Source organism: Podarcis tiliguerta (assembly GCF_965153285.1).
Source record: "Podarcis tiliguerta genome assembly, chromosome: 4".
Taxonomy (NCBI): Eukaryota; Metazoa; Chordata; class Lepidosauria; order Squamata; family Lacertidae; genus Podarcis; species Podarcis tiliguerta.
In genome coordinates this window covers 46,015,805-46,041,984 of record NC_139537.1, presented here as the reverse complement: position 1 = coordinate 46,041,984, position 26,180 = coordinate 46,015,805, and the positions used below count along the sequence as shown (strand labels likewise).

General features: G+C 38.8%; 1 protein-coding gene and 1 long non-coding RNA gene across 3 annotated transcripts in view; one reads left to right on the top strand and one right to left on the bottom strand.

Moving 5' to 3' along the window:
* The window catches only part of LOC310677021, a 33,686-nt gene extending 17,850 nt beyond the window's left edge, over positions 1–15,836 (top strand). The window contains exon 2 of the long non-coding RNA XR_014510861.1: positions 15,675–15,836. This is a non-coding gene — a long non-coding RNA (uncharacterized lncRNA). The remainder of the gene's footprint in view (positions 1–15,674) is intronic.
* Positions 2,051–26,180, bottom strand: part of CXADR (CXADR cell adhesion molecule) — a 33,229-nt gene continuing 9,099 nt past the window's right edge. The window contains exons 2-8 of one of the 2 annotated variants that reach the window (XM_083439288.1): positions 20,051–20,211; positions 19,515–19,713; positions 18,230–18,382; positions 15,875–15,997; positions 15,621–15,759; positions 13,396–13,582; positions 2,051–2,581 (exon numbers count right to left, since the gene is read on the bottom strand). In XM_083439288.1, coding sequence (XP_083295414.1) covers positions 2,540–2,581; positions 13,396–13,582; positions 15,621–15,759; positions 15,875–15,997; positions 18,230–18,382; positions 19,515–19,713; positions 20,051–20,211 — 1,004 coding nt within the window. In that variant the 3' untranslated portion in view covers positions 2,051–2,539. Of the gene's footprint in view, positions 2,582–9,420; positions 13,583–15,620; positions 15,760–15,874; positions 15,998–18,229; positions 18,383–19,514; positions 19,714–20,050; positions 20,212–26,180 lie in introns of those variants that run through there. The other variant, XM_083439287.1, reaches the window with a different exon arrangement.

Sequence of the window (26,180 nt, the reverse complement as noted above, 5' to 3'; positions counted from 1 at the left end):
GAAGCATCCCCCCAGCATTCGATGGAAAGGTCATGCTAAAATTAGTTTATATCGGCTCAGGGTCTGGAATATTACTACTACAGTAAAATAAAATGAGCAAAAAAATGCTTGAAATCTCAGTATGATGGAAGATACAAGTGTTGAAGAGGCACTGAAAAGGAGTTCATTTTCAGTTTCCTAGCACATCTTTCAAGTTCCAAGGTCTAGTAGCAGATAACATCACGTTGCTATGTGAACTATAGAAAATGTGTACAGTGGCATCCAAATTGCTAAAAGCGTAATCTAAGACTCCATATGAAGCTGCCTTGTATCGATTTGGACACTGGTCCATACAAGACGATGACTGGCAGTCATTTTCCAGGGTTTCAGACAGGAATCTCAGGCAGCCCTACCTGGGGCTACCAAGGAATGAACCCAAGACCTTCTACATGCAAGCCAGAGATACTCTACCACTGAGATGTGGTCCTTCAGTTTGTTATTATTTACAGAAGCTATTTAAAAGAACAGAATTTGTTTATTTTAAATTTATTTTAATTTTTAATAAAAAATGTTTCTAGCCTGCCTTTCTTCACTCAGTGAAACTAGGGCAAGGTACAAGAAATTAAAGCGAAAAAAAATATCAATTACAAATCATCAAACAAACAATAAAACAGAAACAGATAAAAAATTATGGCAAAGTCAGTAGTACCAGTAAACCAGTATCAGAATCTGACCAAGTCATTAACATCCCACAGAAAGGTCTGTTGGGATAAATTAATTTTAGATTTCATTATTTATTAATTAAATGTATCTGCCACTTTTTACCAATCAATCAATCAATCAATAAATAAATAAATAAATAAATTTAAAGACAATTTAGATAAGACGGAACCAGCAGAGGTCTTGTTTCCATCTCAATCTGAGCTTTAGCCCCTAAAAGCTAACAGAGGCCAACATCTAGCACATAATGCTAATATAAGCGCTGTTAAGTGCCAAGAAGCAGAAGCTTAATCCAGGCAAGTCAGAAACTATAGTAGTGGGTCAGTGTAGGGATAGAGAGTCAACAGATCTACCCATCTAGATGAATGTGCAAGGTACAAGGTGTGGTGGAAACATCTTTCAGGAACAAATTCCCTCATGGATGAACTTCTGGGACTGCATGCCAATGGTGGGCAGGACCAGTACTAAAATGGGCAGGGCTACCATCCCTCTCTCTCCTCTATTCCCCCCCCACACACACACCAATTCACACACATCCACACATCATGTGACTCCCTTCCCCTCCATTCATATTCTCTTATACACACAAAGTATTGAAAACTGTATTAGGAGTCTTGCCAGAGGGCGGTGCGATCTTTATGGAGGAAGGAGGGAAGGACTAAGCCAGGGGTAGGCAACCTAAGGCCCATGGGCCACGGGGGTCGTTTAACTGGCCTCCGAACCGAGTTGCCCGCTCGGCGAGTCCCCACGCGCTGTGCTAAAGCAGCACAGCGCAGTGCAGGGACTCGCTTCCACAGTGCCGGAAATTGCATCTGTGCAGACGCAGGCGCCAGAAATTGCGGCCTCACACACAATGGAGCCTATGGAGGGATCTCCACTGGAGTGAACTGGCCCAGGTGAGATAAACCTTGCCGACCCCTGGACTAAGCCTTGCCTTTATAGCTGTAACCCTCCTAAATAGCCCTCTGGGAGGGTGTTAGGCTTGGGAAAAATGCTTCTCAGTGGAAGTAAATGGGTGGCTTTTATATGTCTTGTAAGCCAGATGTTCTCCACTCCAGCCTATTCTTCCTGCATCGCAATATCAGCCAATACAGAATTCTGTGGACTCCCCCTCCTGAGAAGGAAAGTTGGTGGTGAACATATTATTCAATTGCACTGGCTTCTTATTTGTTTCAAGACCCAAATCGAAGTGCTAGTAATGACAATATCTAAGAAGCAGTCAGCAGGTTCACTGCAAAAAAATCTTAAGAGCACAACACTTAAAATTACTGAACCACCATGCAAGTCATAGAAATCAATGGCGATTACAATTCCCAACTTCAATGGATAAGCATTTGCTGTACATGTAAGGTATCATTGTACAAAATTTTATTAAGTGTTACAAAGCACAAGTATTTTAAAAAAGGTGTGTTTGTGTTTAAAAAATCAGAAGATTAAAAAAGACAGCACCAAAATATACAGTATGGAAGGCACATGTTGCTTCAAACATACTAATTCATTGCTAAGTGTAATTTCATACAAATCTAAGCAAACAGATTGAATTAATTAACCACAAAAAATATGAGCTACATTGTTATCTGGGTTGATCTTTTGAATTTGCACGCAGATCCAGTGTTAACCTTCATATTTTCCCACATATTCATGTCTAGGACTATTACAATGGAAGAAATCTTTAAAGCAAAACATGTTGTAAACATTCAGCAGGCAAAATGCTACCTGCAATATAAATTTAGTCTACATTACCATCTTGTCTGTAGATTCTAAAAGTTATGACAAAATACAGAGTACTTCATTTGTTCCGTAACTTGAAATTCATGACAAACAAGTTGTTTCTTCAAGTTTATACCACTGTTATGTCACCCATCCTGCTTGCGTGGCCATACTATAAATAGAGAAAATATTATCAATCAATACAGAGATCTAGTATATTCAAGTATAAATAATCAATTTGAACTGGAATATAAAAAAATTAATCCAGACACCCTTGAGCTGTAAAATTGTCGTGGCTGGATAACTGCAAGTCTAATTCAAATTGTAAAGTCAATGAAATTAAAATTGTGTAAATGCTCTAGGATCCAAATTTTCCCCTCCAATAAAACCAATTCTACTTATTCAAAAAGAATCAAGCTAAGTGGTTTAGGATTCTTTCTGTTGTATGTTTGTTTTATATAGAGTATCTCAAACCTAGTTCACAAACACAAGTGCTACTACTCTTTCCATCCCAGATTAGGAATATGTTATACATGAATTTCCTTTTTTACATATAATCAAATCATTCTGAACAAGATGGTGCACATTACAAAAGTAAGAAACACTGCAGAATCGCTTGTACTTCTGACTCCCAATTCTAAAGACTGAAGGAGCAGGTGGGAAGCAAGATGTAGAACTCAAGGGTACGAGTATGAGGCAGAATTCAAAAACACAAACAATTGACATTTTTGACCCCCTACTTTTAATTTGTGTAGGTATCTTAGTTTAAACCTTTCCTTCTCCGACGGCTGCCTCTCCCTCCCAAATTTTCACTCCAAATTCTTATCAAGTTCTGCAAGCTGATGTTCCATTTACATTATTCACATAACTGTGTCCAAGGCTGTTGCCTTCTTTTAATTCTTATTCATTCTGCTTTCATCTCTAGGTCTAGGTCTGTTATCATTTTAATGATCATTCTTTTTTCATTTTTTTAAAAACTGTTTTAGAGGGGGGGAACCCAGAGGACTCAGTGTTATAAGCTTCAGACAGTCTTTTATTAAGCCTTAAAACCTTCTGAATTTGCCACAATGGTCTGGATCTAAGATTCCACTTGTGGGAGGGATGCATCCAGCTTAGCTAAAGAACAGAAGAATGACTATCCAGAAGATATTTTTCTGATTGTGCAAGCACATGCCGAACCATTTGCACAAAATCATTTCCTATTTTCCCCTAAATTCAGATACATTTTATTTGTATCTCACACCTTCAACACTGCAGTGCTCTCAAGAGTAGTTTACAGCTTAAATCCCTTGCATATATGAAAAGTGAGTCCTGAACCCTCCTTGTGTATATTTACCAACTGACTTAGGATTTAGAAAACAGATATGTACTGTATTGACTCGAATGTAAGGCGCACCTTTTTGGACCAAATTACGTCACAAAGATTAGAGTGTGCATTAGATTTGATGGCGCCAGAGAAGACTTCTTTGGTTTCAATATTTTTTTTTAAAATTGAGGCACGCATTACATTCACTGGCGCATTAGAATCGCATAAATATGGTAGTTAATGAGAGCCCACTAACATAAAACTAACTTGCATGCTACAATGTCCCAGGTTTCAGTATGGGCAGGAACTCATTGACCTAAGGGTGAGCAGAATTTAGGCTTGTGGGATCTAGTGGGGGGGTTTTCTTCTGTAACACCCAAATTCCTCAACCAGAGCCAGGTGCAAAACAGTGGTAATGGGAAAAACATAGAATGATAAATATTTCAGAAATAGATGCCAGTAAAGGGAAAAGGAATTTTTTACTTCGTACAGGAACTACATAGCATAAGAAACAATGGATATGCAGAAATAGCCACAAATCTTTCTTTATTCCATTTATGAACTGCTTGCCAATAAAGCATTTAAAAGCAATTTTAAAAGAAAAACATCTACAATAAAAAGATGTATTTTTAAAAGTTCAAGTACAATACAGATAGTCATTTAAAATACTGGCTGGAAAAGGAAGGCCTTCAGCAGGAATAAAAAATATAAGAGAGGGAACCTCTGTCTGATACGTAACAGACTTTTAAAGGATATTAATGTTGCAAATATTCATTAGAAGTACTGGAAGCAAATAAAGCAGAATGCCCTGGTTAGCTCAATTTAGGTCTACTAACAGACTACCTGTCACAAGGAATCTTAAACCAAGGGATTTTCTCAGCCAACAAAAGTACCTCTTTCCCTTATAAGCACATCATCACTGGAAACAAGGGAGAATTGATGTCTCAACTTTTTGTATGATTTGGCATGATCAGGGTGTACTATTTCTGCTCTAGAGAAGTGTTCTTTCCTGCTTCCAGAGTCTTCTCATCTGATGCATTAAGACCTGTCCCAGGAATTTATATCTCCCTAGAAGGGCAGTGAACCAAAAAAGATTTTTTCCAAGTGCCTTAGATAAGTTTGGTCTTTGATGAACTGACATGTCAGCTTCGCTATAAAAGGAATTTAACTTTGGACTATGCGATAGCTATTGGTATATCAGGAAAGCTTATATTAACACAGCGAGAACAACAGATCGGTTCATGCAAAAAACACAAATGTCCCTTACTTCACACAGTGGAATTTTAGGGGTTTGGTGAACAGTATGTTTTCAACTGAACTACTCATCTTTTCAATAATGACAGGGTGAAATATCAGCCCCTTTAGTTCCATTATAGTGTGTGTATGTATGTACACACACACACACACACACACACACACTATGGGAACAACTGCATGCCAAAACTCTTTCAAAATTCAATGCTGTGAAATAATTACGTCTTATAATATTTTATTAACCAAGGATGTTCTATATTCAAGATACAGAAATTTGCTATGTGGAATTGAAAGGAACTCCATAGGGATGAACAGGAAATGAAACTTAAATTGGTTTTATAGAACCAATGCAGTTTTTAAAAGAAAGTTTATAAAGTATCATCACTCAGAGGAAGAAAATACAAAGCTTTATCATCATGAAGGGGAATAAAACATTTTAGATAGTCTGTTACACATTATCAAATCCTGGCTGATCCAAGCCAAATGTTTCCTAAATCAAAACTTTTAGCAGTGGTATAGGATGCTTCAAAAATGTGATATGCAATCACTAAAAGAAAAATCTTTTCATAAAATTAATATACCACTTGATTGTAAGAAATACCTCAAAATTGTTTACAAAAAGAGTAAAACAATGAAATTTATGCCACAAGGGTGAATGAATTATTTTCTCTATCAATGCAGTTTTATTATTCAGGTATGGCAGTGTCAGCCTATTTAAAGGACAATATGCATTTGCAAAGCACCCCTCCTCCTCCACTTATTAAGTATTTCGCAAAGCATTTTAAGTAATGCTATAAGCAGCTGAGTTGGGAAACGGTTGGTGCATTTTGTATAGACAAACTCTTTTATGAGATTATGTAGTCTTTGAGTAGTCTTATACCAACCCCCCCCCCCCCCAGGGAATTTTTTACACATTTACCAAAGTCAAAAGGAATCAAGACACTAGGGTATACAAATGGGTCATGTCATATATCTAAACTTTTCACCATTTTAAGACGTGTGTGAGAGATAAGCAGTATAAACTAAAAAGCATTTCTACTGTTTCTAACCAATATTAAGCAACATTTACTGCAACAATGAGGAGCTACTTACTTTACCACAGAGGTCAAGTGTCTGGTTTATATTTTATTTAGGCCACCCCATTCTAAAAGAAAGTACCTGTCTACTTGTATTTTATATTTATATATATAAACTAAGCAGCACGGCTTGGTTCCCCCTACCCCCAGGCAAAAAATATTTTGCAGTTAGGCTGTCAACCCAAGATCCAGTTTTCAGCCTACTCTTTGTGATATTATACCTGGAAACGGAACAGGCAAGGTCACAAGAACATTTATTTCATGTTGGCAAATTCATGTTCAATCATCATTCGGATTCTCCTCCATTCTCCACCCCTTTCTAATTCTGGTTATTAACATCAGTCCAGGTACTTATCGGTGGCCTGGTTTGCATGACACACTTAAGCCAAACACTGGTTTAGTGAGATTGTGAAAACATGTGGGCTCACAACATATTTGCTTCTCTGTTGTTCTGAGTTAAGCCAAAGTTTGCCTTACTCTGTTGTCCAAACTGAAGCTTATGGTATAAAGGCAGAAGCGCTGTGTGGATAATTGATCAATTTCCTGCTTTGGATGGGATTTTTGTCTGGCTGGAATGTTTTTGTTTGGCTGGAATGTGTCCTTTAACTTCTGCCTCTCTGTGGTCTGGATGGAGAAGAGGGCTGGTGGGTGTAAAAACCAACTCTCTGTACCAAGGAAAAACTTGCATGAGTTGCTTGGCCCACTTTAGCCTTTGGTCCTTTCTGGCATGGAGGCCACAGAAGGATGCCCAGATGAGAATGGGGCCTTTGGTGTGACAAGAAAGTTCCCTGCCCCAGCCAAAATCCAACCTTAAGGTTACCAGTGCATGAGCCACAATGCTTAGGCTATGTTAAGATCTGGAAGAACCAGTGTAGCCCAAGGTTAAATAAAACTTGCAGTTCAATGAGGAAAGTATTAATCTTTCCAACATTTGTCACTCCATTCCCTGAAGCTTCTACTCCTATTGCCAGAGAGGTGTTAAGTCCCACAGATATTTGTTGGCATCTGTCCCAGGAGACACTGGAGGACTGCTCCTTTGAACTGTTGGAAGGTTGCAGCGCTTGCTGTTGCTGTAGAGAGAGATAATAGAGAGACCTGCTTTGTTGCAGCTGGAGCAAATGAAGGCACCCAGTTGTGCTGCTGCAGATGAATCATGGTGTTTCTTCTCTCTGTGCTCCCCCCAGCGGTCATTCCTTCTCTGGTCACTGCTATTGATACGCAACCTTACTGTCTCCAGGCACTGTGGTTGCCTGCACACAGCAGGGTTGATGTTGCCATTCCTCATGTCACATTTGCAGACATCTTCGTAACGCAGTTGCTCTGCCTATGAACCTGGTGCCTTAAGCCCCATAGAGCACATCCTTGGGGATCCTGCCATCTTCCATTCTGTGGACACGACCAAGCCAGCATAGGTGTCACTGAGAAAGGAGTGCAAACATGCTTGGAATGTGGGAGAGCACATATTTGTTTGAAACTCTGTACTGCTACGTGACACCCAAAATCTACAGTCCATATGAAAGGCATGAGGCGTCGCTCCTGATGGTTTTAAGTTGCCCATGACTAACAAATTGCACTTCCTCTTGCCACACATACTTTCGTTTGTTTTGTTAAGCATATTGTATTACTGGAAATACTACAGTATGGATGGTTATAGAATTAGAGGTGATGGGAAAGGGCAATCTTATTTACTACCAGAAAGCAGTAGCATCTAGCACAGAGAAAGCTGGCAGCTACAACACAGGCTCTCAACTATGTTCTTCAATTCACCAGCTGTGCCCAGAGATGTCAGCTTGCTTCAGCCTCAAAAGTAATCATTCACTAGTCCAAAGCCTTGCATAGCTTTTGTGCTATATTAACTTGGCACCGTATGATTCAGTATGGGGAATTAGATAAAAGTAACAGAAGAAAGGTATAAGCAGAAAGGGAATGAAAGTCCTAAATTGATTTCTAATTTTATCAAGCATCACACAACAACAAAATTCTACTCTTCATATTTTTAGAATAAGAGTGGGATATAATTTATTATTAGAGCTGCATTATACTACAGGACCAGTAGTATAACAATTATAGTATTCTCAGATTTTGATTTTTGAGCATCATTAACTATCCTTTGTATGCTTTGAAGGCAAGCCTTTCTGGGCTTTGTGAATTCTTATCTCAACCCATAATCTTAAAATTGGCTTCAGAAGTTACGACGACATGTTTTTCTTTAAATCAAGAGTAGAACTTTTGCAATCATAACCTGAATGGGAAAACTACACAAATTTCTACACACAAAGAGAATTTTAAAAGTATGAGTTTAGAATTTGTATGCAGTCTGGGAACAGTACCCATAGTTTACAGCAGAGTCTGGCATGAACGAAGTGCCTATTTTAATTTCCCCCCCTTCTCTCCTCCCTATAAATTCTAACTGTTGTTGATACGAAGTACCTTTTGCTTATGGTCGCCAATTTATTAACGTTAAATTGGAGTAAACATTTCATATCTGTAATATTTGTAATAATTGTTAACTTTGTAAATATCTTCAGAAATGTTTATATGGGTGTTTATTGCTTTATTTTTAACTTTAGGTAATTGTTGCTCTAATGTAAGCGGATATATATCTCATTGCAACAATGTTAAACAGATGAAAATGAATAAAAACTATATTACAAGAAAATGAATGAGTTTAGGGTTTTCTCATGTTCTCTAGTTTTCCAAATATCTGTAATACTGGTGGGAACGTATCTTATCATTAGTTTCACCCCAATCTTAAACACTACAGGAACCCCTGTTGTGAACAAATATTAGTATTTGTATGGCCAAGGTTGCTGGCCATACTGAGTGTGCAGTTATTACGATTTTCCCTTTTGGACTACGTGCAGATTGAAAGCTGAAGTTCCACACACAGCCAGGCATGATTGAAGCTTAATGTTGGCTGCTTTCGTGGTGCGTCGAGTCCAAATTATGCTTAGGCACCTACTTGGGAAGTGTTAAGGTTTAATTCCATGTTTCACTGTCCCTTGGATGCAAGGGCAACTGCATTAGCACAGTAGAAAGTGTGCATCAATATAGCTTACAGCCACCCTAAACCCACAATTCCTTCTAGTTTGCTGTCTGATGGGTTAGAATACATTTGCAAAAAGGCTTGTGGATAAGCTGACATCTTTCATGCTGACACAAATTATTCCTCAACAGTTAGATGCTAATAAACAGGACAACTGCCCCAGCTTTCCACATGGTTTTACTTTTTATCTTAATTTTTAAAGGAAGAAGCAGAATATTAAGAATGACCACAATCAGCTTTCACAAAAACAAATTATCCTTTCAAAATTACTTACAGGAGAAGATGGGGGCAGGTACAGAGAGAACACACACTCAGACACTGTATCAGAATAATGGTTTTCACTAACAACTTTATTTCAAGTAATACATAAGTCATGAAACTACAACAATTTGGGATTTGTCCTACAAATTTCAGTGCTTGTACTTCAGAAGTCTGAAAAAGCGAATTGCATACAAACTGCATTCATTGCCAAATCCAAAACCTATCACAGTGCCTCATTAATGTCCTGTATTATTGCTCCAATTGCTGAGTTATACACTAACACCAAATGGGCCTAAGCATTCTTAATAATGAGCAAAAACTAGGAAGGTCCACAAGTACATTTATCCCATTGCCTTTAAACAAATGAATTACCACAAATGAATTACCCTTTCTATGACAACAACTTGTACATGCCAAGAAAAATGAATTATTTCTAGAATTGCCTCTATAAACAGTGAGGAGGCTCAAACCCAAGGAGATGATATTCAAAACTTTGTTACTCACGTTTTTAAAAATAATCCCTTTTTATCAGTTCAATCTTGTGAGGGCGTGCCAATCAGAGATACTGTTAAATATTTATTTGCTTAAATGTATGGTAATACATTAAAATTATTAAATCATTCTAGGTACCATCTTTTGATTGAAAGAAAATGTATTTCATGAAGACTGCCATTTTATATTTAAGCTAAAAGACTTGCCATTTTAAAATCAACAACATACAAAACTGCTGTGAATGAACTAACTTACAGATGGCCCTAATATTTTTATTTAACTGCTTGCTGCCTTTCAGAGAGGGGTTTAGCAGAAGTACTATTACCATCTGAAGACATTTACTTAGGTTAGTCTGCTACCTCCTCCCATCTAGCAACAGGGATGCCATTATTTTTTCTTCTACATAATTCAGTATCTGACATCTATTTTTTAAATGTCAAATCAATGCAGACCATATTAACCTTAATCCCTACATACCAGCTTCCCCCCTCTCAAACACTGATTGTGCTGTTGTTCCACAACTTCTCTACAGATCATCAGCATCCAGATGGTAAATTAGTACAATAATGAACTGACTACTGGTATGCAGGGGCACAGTGCCATCCCAGGCCATGACCTCTCTCCCTTCTCCTGCTTCCTGGTTTGTCAAAGCAACAACACACACAGCCTAAAGAAAATCCGACAGTTTACCACGGGAAACTTTTTCGGACCTTATCATGTTTATAATAGCAGTGTCCTTCAGACTGGTGTTTTGGTTATTCAGTAGGGTCTAGAAGTTAAGTGCTTAGAGCAAAGTCTGTCCCAAGTCACTTCTTACCTAAAACATATAGATCTGCTTTGTCAGTTCCTATTACTACAATCTCCATGCAATTTTATAAACAAGCAGACACTGTCAAGGTCCCAAAGCCTAAGAGCTATGTTTTGAAGGCCCATCGTGCTATCCTTCATTCTACCCATTTATTACTTTCATGTGAGATGACAAGTTAATAAATATGCAGAAATTCTTCTGACTGGTGTGCTACCACACAATTATGCCTTTTGCCCATTTATACCACAAGTAGAGAGTACCGAGGCAATGCTATATGAATATACCCCATGTTCATCAACTGTGCAACACAGCATTTTTAAATCGTTGAGTGAGAGCTAATCTGCTTAAGCAGTGTGGCAGAATTCTAGAATCTGGACTGTATTACTTCAGAAACAGTGCAGTAGGGTAACCTTTTCGAATATTCCTACAAATGCTCCCCTCTGTATGTACTAAATTTGCAGATCATGGACAGAGATTTATTAGTTGTTGCCTGATGTGCCAGTTTATCACACTTAGTATTTCTTGTTTGAGTGGGAAAGCATGCAAAAATACAATAGCTTGCCTTCAGTCTGAAGCAAAAGAGTCCAGAGTTCAACCAATCTATTGTGTATAATGTCAAGCCTGACTTTAAGTAGCAGTGTGTGCTCCCCGCCCTCTAAAAAAAATGGATCTACCATGTTACATATTTAAAGGAGGCTTGCTTTCATATTGCATGTTTAGGTATCATCATCATCATCATCATCATCATCATCATCATTTGCCTCCTCTTTTCAAAAGCCACATGTTAAATTCCTAATCATCCATCTGTCTGGTGCAACACAGTAGATAAGCAGGTTTTACAGGAAATAGTAACAATCCCCATGAAGGTATTATAGACACAGCAACAAACAAAAAGGAGTCATTTTGAAATACAGGACATTATGACATTATGCAGGCAATTGAGCAACATCCAAAACATTGGCAAGGGAAAAAAATTAAACATCAAGTAAGAAGGAATTAAGTCACAGTATTGTGTTGAAAACTATACCTTCATCTTGTAGCACCTTTAAGAAAAGTAAAGTCAGGCACCAGAATATTCCATAATTGAAACTTAACTTACAATCAGATGTAAAGTTTATTGAAAAGGCACAGATGAAAAAAAAAAGGATATTCAATCCAACGGCATCAGATAATCTAAAACATCTCAGTATATGAATACTATTTACACACTTACAATCTATTCGCTACCAAAATTCATCAGGGCGTATGTACTTCACATAAAAGTCCTGATGTGAAGTTATGCAATACTCACTATAATACATGAAAATATCCGATCTACCCAAGTTAAGAAAATCATAGATATTTACAACATTGGTTTTTTATCTGATGTTTTCATAGCTACACACACAGGTAATCCAAATTTCTTCAAGTTGGAAGAGCAGATAATGCAGACATTGTATTTTACTAACATCAGAGCAAATAATACACAGTAATATAGCTTACTGCAGTGGCAGTTTAAATATCTGCTGATATTTAAATCCATGTAATTATGACAGGGAACATTTCTATACAAATTCAGTATCAATGGCTTCGTAGTAATTCATCTGGTTATTTAAATAAACAGATAAAAGACTATAAATTAAGTAGAGGTTTCACTTTTATGGCCTTCTAGGTTTTTCTTTTCTGTTTTCTAATTAAAATAGAATAGGAACACAGATGGGAGGAACAACCAAAAAATATTATCAGAAGGTATTGGAAAGAGCCATTGAAGGTATCAATACTGCAGAAAAGCTAGGGGACAAAATCCTTAAGTCCTTCACTATCGTTACACAACATAAAGAGCAATATTAAATATCCCAAGAACACACAAGTGATAGTGGGGTTTTTAAAAAAGAAACAAACCAACCCGCAATTCAGACTTCTGCACACACAAATCCGCAGAAATTCAGAGTGTCTGACATGCAGCAAGTATTGGTTACAGAATGCCAAGTGTTAATCTGGAAATAAGACTTCAGTTTTAAATTTTCTTTTTTAAAAAATCAGGTGCTTATTGTGCAAACACACACAGTGTTATGTATCCAAAAATAAAGAGGTTTATGCTCATGGGGCAAGCAGTACAAGATATATTTAGTGGCTGAATGGTCATAGAAAATTACTATCTTCCTACAAGAGAAAGAGACCAGTGGTAGTGCCTTTTGAACAACTGAGATCAAAAATCAACCAAGCTGGTTGTGTCTAGCTGGAACTGACAATTCATTCAGTTTAAAGTTGTTGATAAAAATATTCCAGGGTCTATATTAGAAGAATTTACGTCCATTTTTTACACAAGACATTTCCATCACTGTAACAGATGCTGAATATATTTCATTCACTCTAAAAATGTAAGGACAAACAATTCATGTCATACAGTTCAGTATCTCCTAATATTATCAAAAAATCAGAGCAAAGGGTTCATTTAACAACCCATACAGAATTTAAATATTGCTAGTGTTTCATGTTTACTCAGAGATGACAAAACTTTCTTCAAAACTTTCAGTTTTTAGTGTATATGGTCAAAATTGGTACAAAGGTGGTAAACAAAGCGCACTTGTCAATGCTCGAGATCAATTCTGTGCATATTTAAAAGTGTAGAACTGGAACAAGTTAATGCACTGAACTGCAGAAAGTATAAATTAATGCTGTACTATACTATGGAACCATCTTTGCTTTGTGCTGGAATCATCACAGGAATTGCTCCCATTCTACTTAGATTAGGTGCAGCTACCTTTGGTGGTTGAAAATTTGGATTCTGAGGAGAAGTACGCTCAAAGTCTTCACTTGGTACTTTGTTGTATTGAGTCTTGGCATATCCATCCATATTGGAAGGAGACATTGAACCCAAAGAAGAGCGATTACTCCCTATATAGCTTCGGGCTGTTGAACCACGACTCTTCGGAGGAGGAACGTCCTCTCTGAAAAATTAAGCAGATTTTAAAAATTACTTAAGAGTCTTGTAGGAAGGAAAACCCAAACACTTAGAAACATCCCTATCCATATTGACTTGGTACCATTTATTTCAATGAAACATTGCCTCAAGGCCCCCCTCTGCCAATCCTGGCACCTGAGGTCTGTAGGGAAAGTGGTCTTTAAGGTATTTGGGGCTTTAAGCACCATCCTGAGCACCTGAAATGGACCCAGCAATGAACTGGAAACTAGTACAGCTGTTTCAAAACAGGGGTTATATGGGACATAAACAGAAGCCTAGCCCAAAGTCTAGCTGCTACATTTTGGACCAATCAGTTTCCAAGTTGCCTTCAAGCACAGTTCCACAAGAGCACATTGCAACAATCCAATCTAGAAGTTACTAGAGCATGGAGTACAGGAGCAAAGTTATCTGTGTCCGGAAGGGACCAGAGTTGGCAAACCAGCCAGAGGTGAAAAAAGGAACTCCTAGCCACCAAATCTACTTGAGCCTGCAATGATCCAACAGCACCTCCAAGCTGTGAACCTGCTCCTTCTAGGGGAGGGCAACCCTGTCCAGACAGGCCATCTCCCCACCTCCTGGACATGAGAACTTGGAACACACAACACCCGTCTTTTCAGGATTCAGGTTCAGTTTATTGGCCCACATCCAGCATATCCCCTCATCCAAGCACCAATCTAACACCACAACTAGAACAAAGAGACAGAGCTGGGAGTCAACTGCATATTGATGACAATTCAAATATCCTGATGACAACTCCCAGAGGTTTTTCAAAAGATGCTAAATAGCATGGGGTGGGGGGGCCAAGATTGAACCCTGCAGGATCCAACAAGACAACTCCCATGGCACTGAATAGTAGCCTCTCATGATTACTTTCTGAAAATGGCCCTGGAGATAACAGTGGAACCACTGAAACAGTGCGCCAACCTTCTGAGACACTTCAGAAGGATACTGTGGTCAACAGCATTGAAAGCTACCAGGAAATTGAAGAAAACAAGCAGAGTTCCACTCTCCCCAGCTCTCTCCCAATAAATGTAATCAACCAGGGAGACCAAGGTAGTTTCAGTGCCATGACCAAGCCTGAACTCAAGACTGGAATGGATTTAAATAATCAACTTCTTCCAAGCATGCCTGAATCTGGACCACCACCACCTTCTTGAGCACCTTTCCCAGGAAGGGCACATTTGCCACTGGTTGATAATTGTCCAGGGATATCTTCTTAAGGAGAGGGAGCACCACTGCTGATTAATCACCCTCTGGACCCACCCAGTCAACCCCTACAGCTTGTCCACATCATCCTCAAGCTGCAACTACCTAAACTGATCCAGTATAGATGGAGCAGCAGACCCCTCAATCGGATTTGCTCTTATTGTGGCATCCAATGCCACTGAAATCTAAGTGATTTTGTCCCTAAAGTGCCTCGCAGAGTTGTTACAGCAGGCCTTCAATGGTGTCTCTTGGTCAGGTAACTCTGCAATGGTGTGTTGGATGGATACTTGTGAATGCAATGATGGCCAAGAAACTTTCTTTGTCACTACCACTAAATAGCTAAAGCATGAAATACTATACCAGGTGCTTGATCCAAGGAATGACTACACATTTATGAAACTGCCTCTTAGGGGCCAACTTTGGCACGTACACTACATAGTCTCCCCTGCATTTCAAGGATGTTCGTATATATTAAGCAAGGTGGTGATTTTTTAGTGAAATAGTTCAAACTGGTAGCTTATGTACTACTTTCCCCAGGCAAGTTGTTAGGATATTTTAGTCTTATAAACCCTATACACACTATTGCATATATTTAATATTCTTTAAATTGTTTGTATAAGTTATAAGTAACTTTGAGCTTTCAAACTGAGGGCAGGACAAGGGAAAAGTTTGAAGTCAAAGAAGTACATGAGTAGATGTCAACGTTTCTGGTATTTCATGCAAGTTGGTTAAACTATATGCCTTTGTCAAAACATTTTGTAAAATTGACAATTAAATTTTTGAGCTCATGCCTAGTTTCTCATGCCAGAGTGACACACCTTATATCATGATGCACTTCTTTTTCGTATTTCTTCTCTCTTTGTTTCTTGCAGCAACAGAAGATGATAAAAGCTAATAAACAGAGTCCTAAAAGAGTCCCTATTACAGCTCCAGCAATGGTTCCAGCTCTATTCACCGCTAAAACAAATAGAACAATGATGCATGAGATGGCAGGAATTAATTCTTCAGTTTAATGATAAAGCCTTACCAAATTATTATTTCTATGTTTTTGCTTTCAAAACATAATACTTACGAGGGGTGACATTCAGCACAAGAGAACACTCATCTGCACCAACTCTGTTGGAAGCGACACATTTGTATGTGCCAGAGGAAGCCCGGGAAGCATTTTTAATCAAAAGATCACCTGTATCTGAATCTGTAAATATATATATACATATAAACTTCATTAGAATTTGTCAAAAGTAGCATTGGTAGGAATAATCAATAAAGCATGGATTTATGTTCTTACGTGTTTAACTTTTGACTGTGTGCATATTACTTACACAAAATAATTCAACACAGCTAAGGTGCAGAAGAAGTTTGGTTTCCAAACATATTCACAGAGACACTCACTCTGCCAACTCACTCACCCCATTCCTATTAGGGGGGCTGCTATAATCACCCTCCAAATCAAGATGAAGTAGCTATGAGGTCCCAAACTGATTAGCAACCAAATCTGCTACTGCTATTTAGATGTTTACTAGCTAAAACTTAAATTGACTTTTCATAAGGTGTCTGGAAAAACTCCTGCCTCCACATATTTACTCACCCATTTAATCTAGGTTGATCTAGAGATTTGGGTTTTTCTACCTTGCCTGGATAAGCTTCATAGTATTACAAGAGGATACCATTTTCTTCCAAGCTTTTTTTTATAATTCACATTATTAGTATTATCCAATGAAAATTTCTATTAAAATTAATTAACTGACTGCTGAGAACAGCCTGCTTTTATAGTTTTATAAATAGGAAAAATTAACAAAATATTTAAGGAACTGGGACACTGTTTCCCAACCTTAGGGCCAGGAACCCCCAAGGGATCCATGGGTAATGCTCCTCCAAGTCTGCAGTTTCCTATGCTGCTGTACCTCTTTGCAGCAGCATTCCCAGGAGTGCCATGTTATCCCTGAGGAGACTGTGACCACTGGAAATTGTGGGAACATGGTTCAACAGCATTGGTCTATGCCTTCTCTACTTTCCTTTGTTGCTGTGAGGTGTACTTGGGAAAACCTGGTGGCAAGTTGCAAGAACGTAGCAGAGACATGTTGCATTTGGCGTTTTCGGGCCTTTTATGATGCACAACACTTAGGGCTTATTGTAGAAGGTGAAATACACAGTTGTAGAGGGCTGTAGACCCTCAATTTAATTTTAGTGATCTCCATGCTGTGGACTTTCTGCCTACTAATTATTGGCTGCATTTGAGTTCCTCAGTTACGGCAGCAGTGGAGATTACTTTTGGTGCTTTATTAAAGAATAAAATTTGTGGATTTGGGGGAGTTTTCTGTCTTAGAGATCATTTGGGCATCAGACCTTTTAGGGTTGCCTGTTGTTCTGAGCAGCATTTGCTGCTCATGCCTGCCACCTTATTAAAAAAACAAAACAAACAAAACTATAAATGAAATAGAATCAAATTAACTGCATATATAAGTAGATTTACTTACAGTGATTAGGAAACTTACTGAAGAATACAAGAGAGTCATGATTCTATAAATTGCCATATATATCATTGGTGGCAATTAAAGTTTTCTTTATAATTCTTTTGGGTATTACTCAGAAATAAATATTTGGTTCAATTTGATTGATTGATTAGTTATGTTGTTGATCACTGGGTGTGCTGGGGAAATAAATAATTTTATCTTGTGTCTTTCATACCTTTTTGAATGTATTCATTGGGTTCATCAAGGGGCATATTGGAGAAATAAATGAATTTATAGATAAATTGATATGCAATACCTTTCGGAATTAATTGCTTAGGTTTTGATTTGTGGGTACACTGAGGAAATAAGTAAACGAATCCTTGCTGCTTTCTTTGATTTTGGCACATTTGCATTTTCTTTTAAAAATGCTACTGTGTTCATACTTTTTTTGCTCATTATTCATTATATGACTTAAAGTTGCATAAAATTACAACAATTAGCATGTGGGGGACCATTAATTTTTTGAGGTTAAAAAAGCATCCTCATAAAGGTTGGAAATCACTGCAGTAAAATGCATGATAGAAATCATTTTTGTGCCCTTCCACCATTCAGATTCTGTTCTTGGACTGAGTAAAGTAAAGTTCGCAAACCGGGACACCACGTTTTGCAGAGTTCGTAAACTGAATCATTCATAAACAGGACTGTTCTTAAACCAAAGTACCACTGTATAGGTCTTCTTTTTAGCAAGTTCCAGAGCTCACCAGGGGGCTTTTTTTTTTTTTACTACCTTCATGGCCCAAGGAACCATCTCTGGAAAATTCTTTAAAGAAACTCAGCAGAGCAGACTCAATTTTTTAAAAATCAACTCTTTAAAATTCAAAGCTCTGCTTGTAATTAGTTTAGCATTTGAAGTTAGAAGGGAACAGACACTCGTGTTCAAATATGAAAACGACAGTAATAATATAGAAGCATACTCAGTGATGATCTGTCCGGAAGTCCTTCTTTACCCATCTTTCCCCAGTGGTAGCTTATAAGGGGAGTGCCTCCTTGGGATTTACATTTCAGAGTAACATCAGTTCCAATCTCCTGCGATCCTTCGACATAGCATTTGGTCTTTTGAGGTTTTTCTATTAAAAGAATATTATTGTACTATGAATGCAAACTTAGAACTATGTACTCATTAAATGGTATATGTAGCCGCAACATAAACTATACATACATCACAGACATTTTATACACATATTTTATTTTCTTTCAAATATCAGTAGTTTGCCAACAAATTGTTACTACAATTTCAAAAAGATTAAGCTACTTCTTCCATGAGACCAACTACAGAGCCATTTCTTAGCATATCACACCACATATTTGTCGCACCCACCAGTTTGTACTATGTCTTGCTTCAAAATGTAACAAACTTATGGTCATGGTGCCCTTTAATCTGAAATATGGCATGCAAAATGCTTTATTTCCTGGCCCAGCTAATGCAAGATAATAAGGGGGCTGATTTAAATACTGTCCATCTAACAACTCCTCTTTACCGTGCTTAGACTGTGGCCTTTTAAACTGTGTGGGAGGGGTGGTGGTATTGTTCTGTTTGTGTTTTAATACTATAAACTGCCCTATGGTCCTCGGATGAAGGATGATATATAAATTATATGAATTAAAATAAATACTAGCAAATCTCCAACTATTCATCCAATACTTACAGCCACTTTATAAAATCAGATAAAAAGTAATATTAATTGTATGCATGCCCACCTAGGAGTTCGAAAGCACATCAAAGTGCAAATAGATAAATAGGTACCGCTCCGGCAGGAAAGTAAACGGTGTTTCCATGTGCTGCTCTGGTTCACCAGAAGCAGCTTAGTCATGCTGGCTGTACGCTGGCTCCCTCGGCCAATAAAGCGAGATGAGCGTCGCAACTCCAGAGTCGGCCACGCCTGGACCTAATGCTCAGGGGTCCCTTTACCTTTAATAACTCACTAAAGCAGGGCAACCTGCAGCTCAGAATTTTGGAAGCCCTCTGCAAGCAAAGAGTTATCTATTCTCCCTATTCCGCAGACTGCTGAAAAGGGATGAAAGCGGGGGGGGGCACCTACTTTTGGCCCCATTTCCACATGCTGCTGCTGCTGCAGTCTTGCCCCCTGCCAACATGCAGCAAACACGTATCTCCAAGCAAATACAGCTCTCAACAGAAAAGAGTGTCACAAGCCTGCACTATGTACAGTTTATGCAATTGCAAAACTAGAAATATCTTACCAAGTACATACAGCTGAACTCTGTGGGTCTGCATATCAGGAGCCTTCTTCACTTTACACTGGTACAGGCCACTATCAGCCGGCTGTAAGTTCAGGATATCAATACTCGCATCTCCATCAGCTGGGTTCTGATTAACAAACTGTACCCGCCCAGCCATATGATACTTGTCATAAACCGTGTTCTGACTGTACATAATTACCTGAAAGGAAAAGAGACAGATGACTATCTTGTATATGAGTTATCACAGTTGGAAGGGACCACTAGGGTCATCTAGTCCAACCCCCTACAATGCAGGAGTGTTTCGCCTAACATGGGGCTCAAACCTATAACCCTGAGATTAAGAGTCTCATGCTCTATATATATCCAATATGATTTCGATTTTTCCCAGTAGTAAATAAATATGTCCTAGAACTATTTTCTGGAAGGACATTAGGTTAAACATTTGAATTCTTAGTCTCAGCTTTGGGCTCACCTACGTTCAAAATGGAAGTGAAACATATGGAAGACCTAGGAGTTTAATAAAGGTTTTCACTTACTGGTTGCTCCTTTTTTGGCTCCAAGACAACCCATTCAATGTCAAGCAGTCCTTCATCTCCTGCTGCAAGAGTATACTGGCAGAGCAAAGTAACCTTCTCTCCTAGAGCCTTTGTTACCATCGTCTGTTCAGTTGATGTTATTGTTACGCCCTCAGTGAGATCTAGAAGCAAACAAAAATTTTAACACCTTAGAAGTTAAAAAAGTATGAAAACATATTGTATGCACAACTTGGAGACTTGGAACCAACTATTGCAAACCTCTTGCATTCTATGTATTGCAAAGTACAAAGGAAACACTGATTACATTAGCTGTTTGCCCTTAGGGACGAAAACATTACTCATATCTTTTGAAGAATTTTTTATGTTAAATAGATGTTGCATGCCTTTTTCATTACTCTGCTATACTTAAAGGCCAGTGCAATGCTGTGCAGGCTAAAGCAAGCAGGACTGAATTCTACAACCATGGTACCATGGTCAGACGACACAGCGATTCTTCAAATAGCTCTTGTTTATTCACAGGCCAGAAAAGAACTGAAGGGTTCAGCCAGCCTGCTTATATAGAGCTCCACTAGAACGCAACAGTAACCATTTTCTGTAACTACCCAATCACTGAATGTCACTTTCAATCTCTTATTTGCATATGTGGACCTGAGTGAAAACTATCTACAGTATCCCCCTGCTGGCCCAGGGTGAGAACTTCAGTACATAACACTCTCTCTGTGTTATTACTGAACTACCCCCTCTCCCACGAAAATGTGGGGGGGGGGGGGCGTAAGTTGGTAATGTCAAACGTTGAGACTCCCATGTGGCCAAATTCAGACAATAATCTAGTATTGACATATTGGCCCAATTCACATGGTAAACCAGTTATGTGGCCATGCTGTATGCACTGCTATTTGCACTTCAATTCCTCCCCTGCTGGAAATGAAACAAGCCACAGCCTGGCTTGTCATCATGTGCGAACACGGACTTATCATTAGTTTCTCCCCGCAAAACAAACCTAGCTTAGAAAAAAACCACAAGCTCACGTTTTCATTCATGAAAAGGCGAGATTCTGGCTTGTTTCTTTTACAGCACAGCAGGAGCAGGGGAGGAGTGAAGTGTGGACTTTTGGACAGTGGTACATGCAGCTTCTTCACATTAAACCATTGTTTCTTTTAACTATGGCTTGATGTAACACGAGAAACAGGCCACTGTTTGATAAACAATTCACTAGAATCAGGAAACGTTTACTTCATTCCTCCTATTTTTCACAAAAGTTATATAATTTTAAGTGTAGGACTATCAACATATGACTGCTATTTCTCAGTGAATTCATATGACATTTCTCACATCGTTCTTCAAAAGAGAACACAGTAAATCTACAGCCATATCATGAAGTTCCATTTTCAGACAAAGACAGCTTAATTTTAAACAACTGTGTAGTTTAGCATTTTCATAAAATCCCAAATGAGTTTTCAGATCTAATGCTTTTGGCAGCCTTTTCTGCTTCATCTCCTCCTGGAACATCAGCATAATCCTCAGTTGCATGCTATACTCAGAAGGACAATAAATTTCTGACGCACACATTTAGGAAAGCAAATGATTACAACATCTGCATAATGGCCAAAGAACTTTTTCAGAGATAGTTAAGCAAAGACCAAGAGAAATGTTTGTACAAATTTGGGGATTCTAAATAAGAATGTACGTTCTCAACTCTAAAAAAAAAAGTGAAAAGTAGTTTTCAAAATTATTCCATATAAATGGTGAGGTGTGTTCTGCAATGCTTAAAAAAGAAACAAACTTGTTCCTATACTGTTTTTTGCTACCAATTAGATTTTTATGACAGATTTCTACTGTTTTTACATTAACATCCGAGTAACAAAGGATAAGTCATGCAAGAATTGCTATACCACCATACAGTACTAGAGTTATTAAATGCCACTAATCCATAACATATGCTGTAACATATAGATTTATATTTAAAACAGATTTTTGTTTGTCCAATACTGTTTTCTACAAAGGTATGACAAGATAGGAAATAAAACATAAACACAGATATATTGCCAGAAATATCTGGGATAAAAGCCCTTTTAGATATATATAGAAATCTTATTCCCCTCCCCTCCCCTCAAATTTATCCAACATTCCAACATGAAATTCTTCCATAATGTTTTGGTGGTACCGTGGTGCTCTTCTCATTCTCTCGGACAGCTCACATGAGCTTTCACATGTATGGAAGTGTGGGTTTTCTGTAGACAGAATGTGTTACTTGGACATGAAATGTAATCTTGCAGTTCTAAAGCTCCCTCCTGCAATGTTAGAGCTGAACAGGATGCACATCTTAGAAAGATGCAAGCCCAAACACCAAATCCATTTTCTTGGTTTTGTGCCAGAGCTGTGGTTCAACTCGTGCTTATAATGCAACGATCAATACGCCCGGTGCTGCAGAAGCACTAGGGTCACAATGAAGAATTCACCAGGCTCTGTTTTCAGTCTACATGATTTACAGAAGTGTCATATGAACACCAGTGTAGGGCAATTTTTAAGGTTAAGTGATGCATTGACTTTCCCTATAGACTTCATCTTCCTAGTGTTGCAGCAATAGAACTGCTGGCACAATTCCAAAGCTAAGCAGGTTCCTGTATGTTTTCAACTTGGATGGAGAACCACATGTTAAGATTCCTGCACTGCAGGGGGTTGGACTACGTGACTCTCGGGGTCCCTTCTAACTCTATAATTCTAATAGCTATATAGGAAACAGCCTTTACCAACCTAGTGCCCTCCAGAAGTTTTGGACTACAACTCTCACTACCCCAGTCAGAGCAGTTATGTTGGCTAGGGCTGATGGGATTGTAGTCCAAAACAACTGGAGGGCACCACACTGGGCTAGATATACGAGCAGACCAGGTAGACATGAAAAAGCATACGACCACAAGAGCTTTCACACTAGTTTCCTTCATGTAAAATTAGGGTACTACTTAATTCCTAAAAAGTAAAATATTCAGAGAACCACATTCTAATACAGGCAACAGCCAATCTGTATGGAGGTTGCATTCCAGGCCAATGTGTGCAACAACGGAGCACACATAAGACCACCCCACCTCCTTTTCCAGTTCGCCGTGATGTACACATGCACAGACGTGCATCAGCCAGTTGTTGCCTGTAATTAACTCAAGCTCATAGTCTACACTACAAATGTCTATTTCTTTTCTTAAGCAAGCATGGACAGAACCAAACTGTGTTGTTTTCAGCATCTTCATAGATCTTTAAAGTCAAGATAGCAATAAATAAATCAAACACATAATTAAAACTGAAATTTCATGTATAAGTTTTGGGAGGAATCCAACGCTGGAAGAGAAGACTTACTTATGCAAGAAGACTTCACCTTCTGCAACCCAATGGACATCTCCAAAATCTGCTTCAGAGAGCCCACACTTACCCCAGCAACCTTCCAATGCAGACACTGAAAACCTGCTACTGGGCAGAGGCAAGGAAAGTCAAATCCTACTGCATGAGCTGTTGTCTATTTTGATTGGAAAACATACATTGTTTGATGTATGTCCTTACCAGGGACTATACATTGTTTGATACAGTCCTTACCAGTACAGTCCTCACAGTAAATTATGTCATAGCAAGTACTTTTTAACAAGTTACTTCACAGAACAGCTTTAATGTTTTCTGCAGTTAAACAGATATACTCCTGGTTCTCATAAAAAAAATAAAACTATAAATATATAAATAAAAATATATCCCCATTATTAAAAACTAGTGTGTTCACAGCATTTTCTGAACAAATTCAGAATCTAATTTAATTAAACGTTAACCAAACATTTCTCCTAGCAACAAACAGTTGATGGCCTTGCTCTACTGAGACACATTTATCAAATTCAGAAAACATTTGTTTTCTTTCAGCTGCAGTAAAAGAGAGCACCAGCCAGTCAGTCCTGTGGTCAAAAGAATTATCAACAGAATGAGGGAGCCTATGGCATCAGCGTTATTTGTTATCTCACCAGTTGCTGACATGTGCAGCAATGCATGTTTGCCAACTTGACTGTTTGATGCAACACTCTGGCCCCTGTGCACTGACTTCACATTCTCTTGTGGTTCTAAGATTTAGTTTGTGCTGCAGTGCATGAAATTCAACATCTGATTTGTAACACAACATGTTCCAGGACTTGAGAACAGTGTGACTGGGGCTTTTCCACCCGGGCCATTTTTTGTCTCGCCCCTAGAATGTCAGGGCCTTTCCTGAGCTTTGGTGTGTAGGGCTCAGCAATATAGCAATATATCATCCAAAACTGATTTGAAGGCTTGCATAAAGGTGGAGGAGTTCACTGCTTGAAACGGTACTTTGCTGGTCCTTTTGAGATACATTTGAAATGGTACATTGCTGTGCCTCTATTGGAAAGGAAAAGTCTGTCTCATCTCCCGTTAAGACACTTGCAAATTGGAGTAATTATGGGTTGTCAGGAAAGAATGGAGGACTCTGATATTCACAAGGTTTCTCTGGATTGTGAGAAAAGTCATGTCTCTTTCATGCACCCTACTGAAAGACATGCAGTCCATAGCACAACCTAAGTCAAAGTTTTTAATAAAGTTTCTCACCAAAGACTCCAGTGCCACTGTATTCTGCTCTGGTCAGATCTCACCTGGAGTACTGTGTCCAGTTCTGGGCACCATAGTTCAAGAAGGACACTGACAAACTGGAACGTGTCCAGAGGAGGGCAACCAAAATGGTCAAAGGCCTGGAAACGATGCCTTATGAGGAACGGCTAAGGGAGCTGGGCATGTTTAGCCTGCAGAAGAGGAGGTTAAGGGGGGATATGATAGCCATGTTCAAATATATAAAAGGATGTCACATAGAGGAGGGAGAAAGGTTGTTTTCTGCTGCTCCAGAGAAGCGGACACGGAGCAATGGATCCAAACTACAAGAAAGAAGATTCCACCTAAACATTAGGAAGAACTTCCTGACAGTAAGAGCTGTTCGACAGTGGAATTTGCTGCCAAGGAGTGTGGTGGAGTCTCCTTCTTTGGAGGTCTTTAAGCAGAGGCTTGACAACCATATGTCAGGAGTGCTCTGATGGTGTTTCCTGCTTGGCAGGGGGTTGGACTCGATGGCCCTTGTGGTCTATTCCAACTCTATGATTCTATGATTCTACTCTATGGTTCTATGAACAACTAACAAAAAGAAGTGCAACTTTACACTGTGCACAGTACAACTATGGAATTCACTCCTACAAGATGAGGTGGTGGCCACCAACTAAAAGAGAATTAGACATATTCATGGAGGTTTGGGTGATCTGTGGCTACTAATCATGACTTCAAGGATAAGCAGTCCTCTGAAAAATGGTTGCTAGGAATCGTGAGTGCTATTGTGCTCATTTTCTGGCTTGTGAACAGACACAATGAGAACAGGCAGCTAGACTAGAAGGACCTTTGGTCTGATCTAGCAGGGCTTTTACCCATTTTCATTTGTTGTACTATGTGGGCTGCCCTTGAAATGATTGCAGCTAGTGCATAAGGAAGGCAGCTGCTGGAGGTCTAATACGCCTAACAACTTGGGACAGTGGAATGACAGTGCTGGGAGACCTGCACTGTCTGCCTTTTCTTATGGAGCCCTATTAAAAGTGATGGTTTTGACATATAAAAAAGCCCTGAACAGCTTAAGACCTAATTACCTGAGTGAATGTGTTTCCCATACTGTACTGCTGGTGCTCTGAGAATCAACTGGAGGAACCCCCTTTTTCTGTAATCTGCAGGTCTAGGAGTTGACAGGGGCTTTCTCAGAAATGACACCTCTATTACAGAACATCCTCCATCCTGGGCTTTGACTGCCACTGATATCATCTGACTGTAGGCACCAGCTGAAAACCTCCTTTCACTAAGCTTTTAAAGGTCTGAGTATTTTTGAAGATACTGGCCAGCACTGTAGAATGGATAAATAGAGTGGGTTTCCCCCCAAAAATGAAACTGATACTTTACATACATTATGAAGTAACCTGGGATGGATGATTAGATATAATATACTTCTGTGTGACCATGCTTTTATTTCCATCCCTTCTTGGCTAGAAAAGTAAATATAGTAGCCAAACAGAATCCAGGCAACTATTGTGCCACTTGGGAGAGAATGAAGATGTTTCTAAGGCAA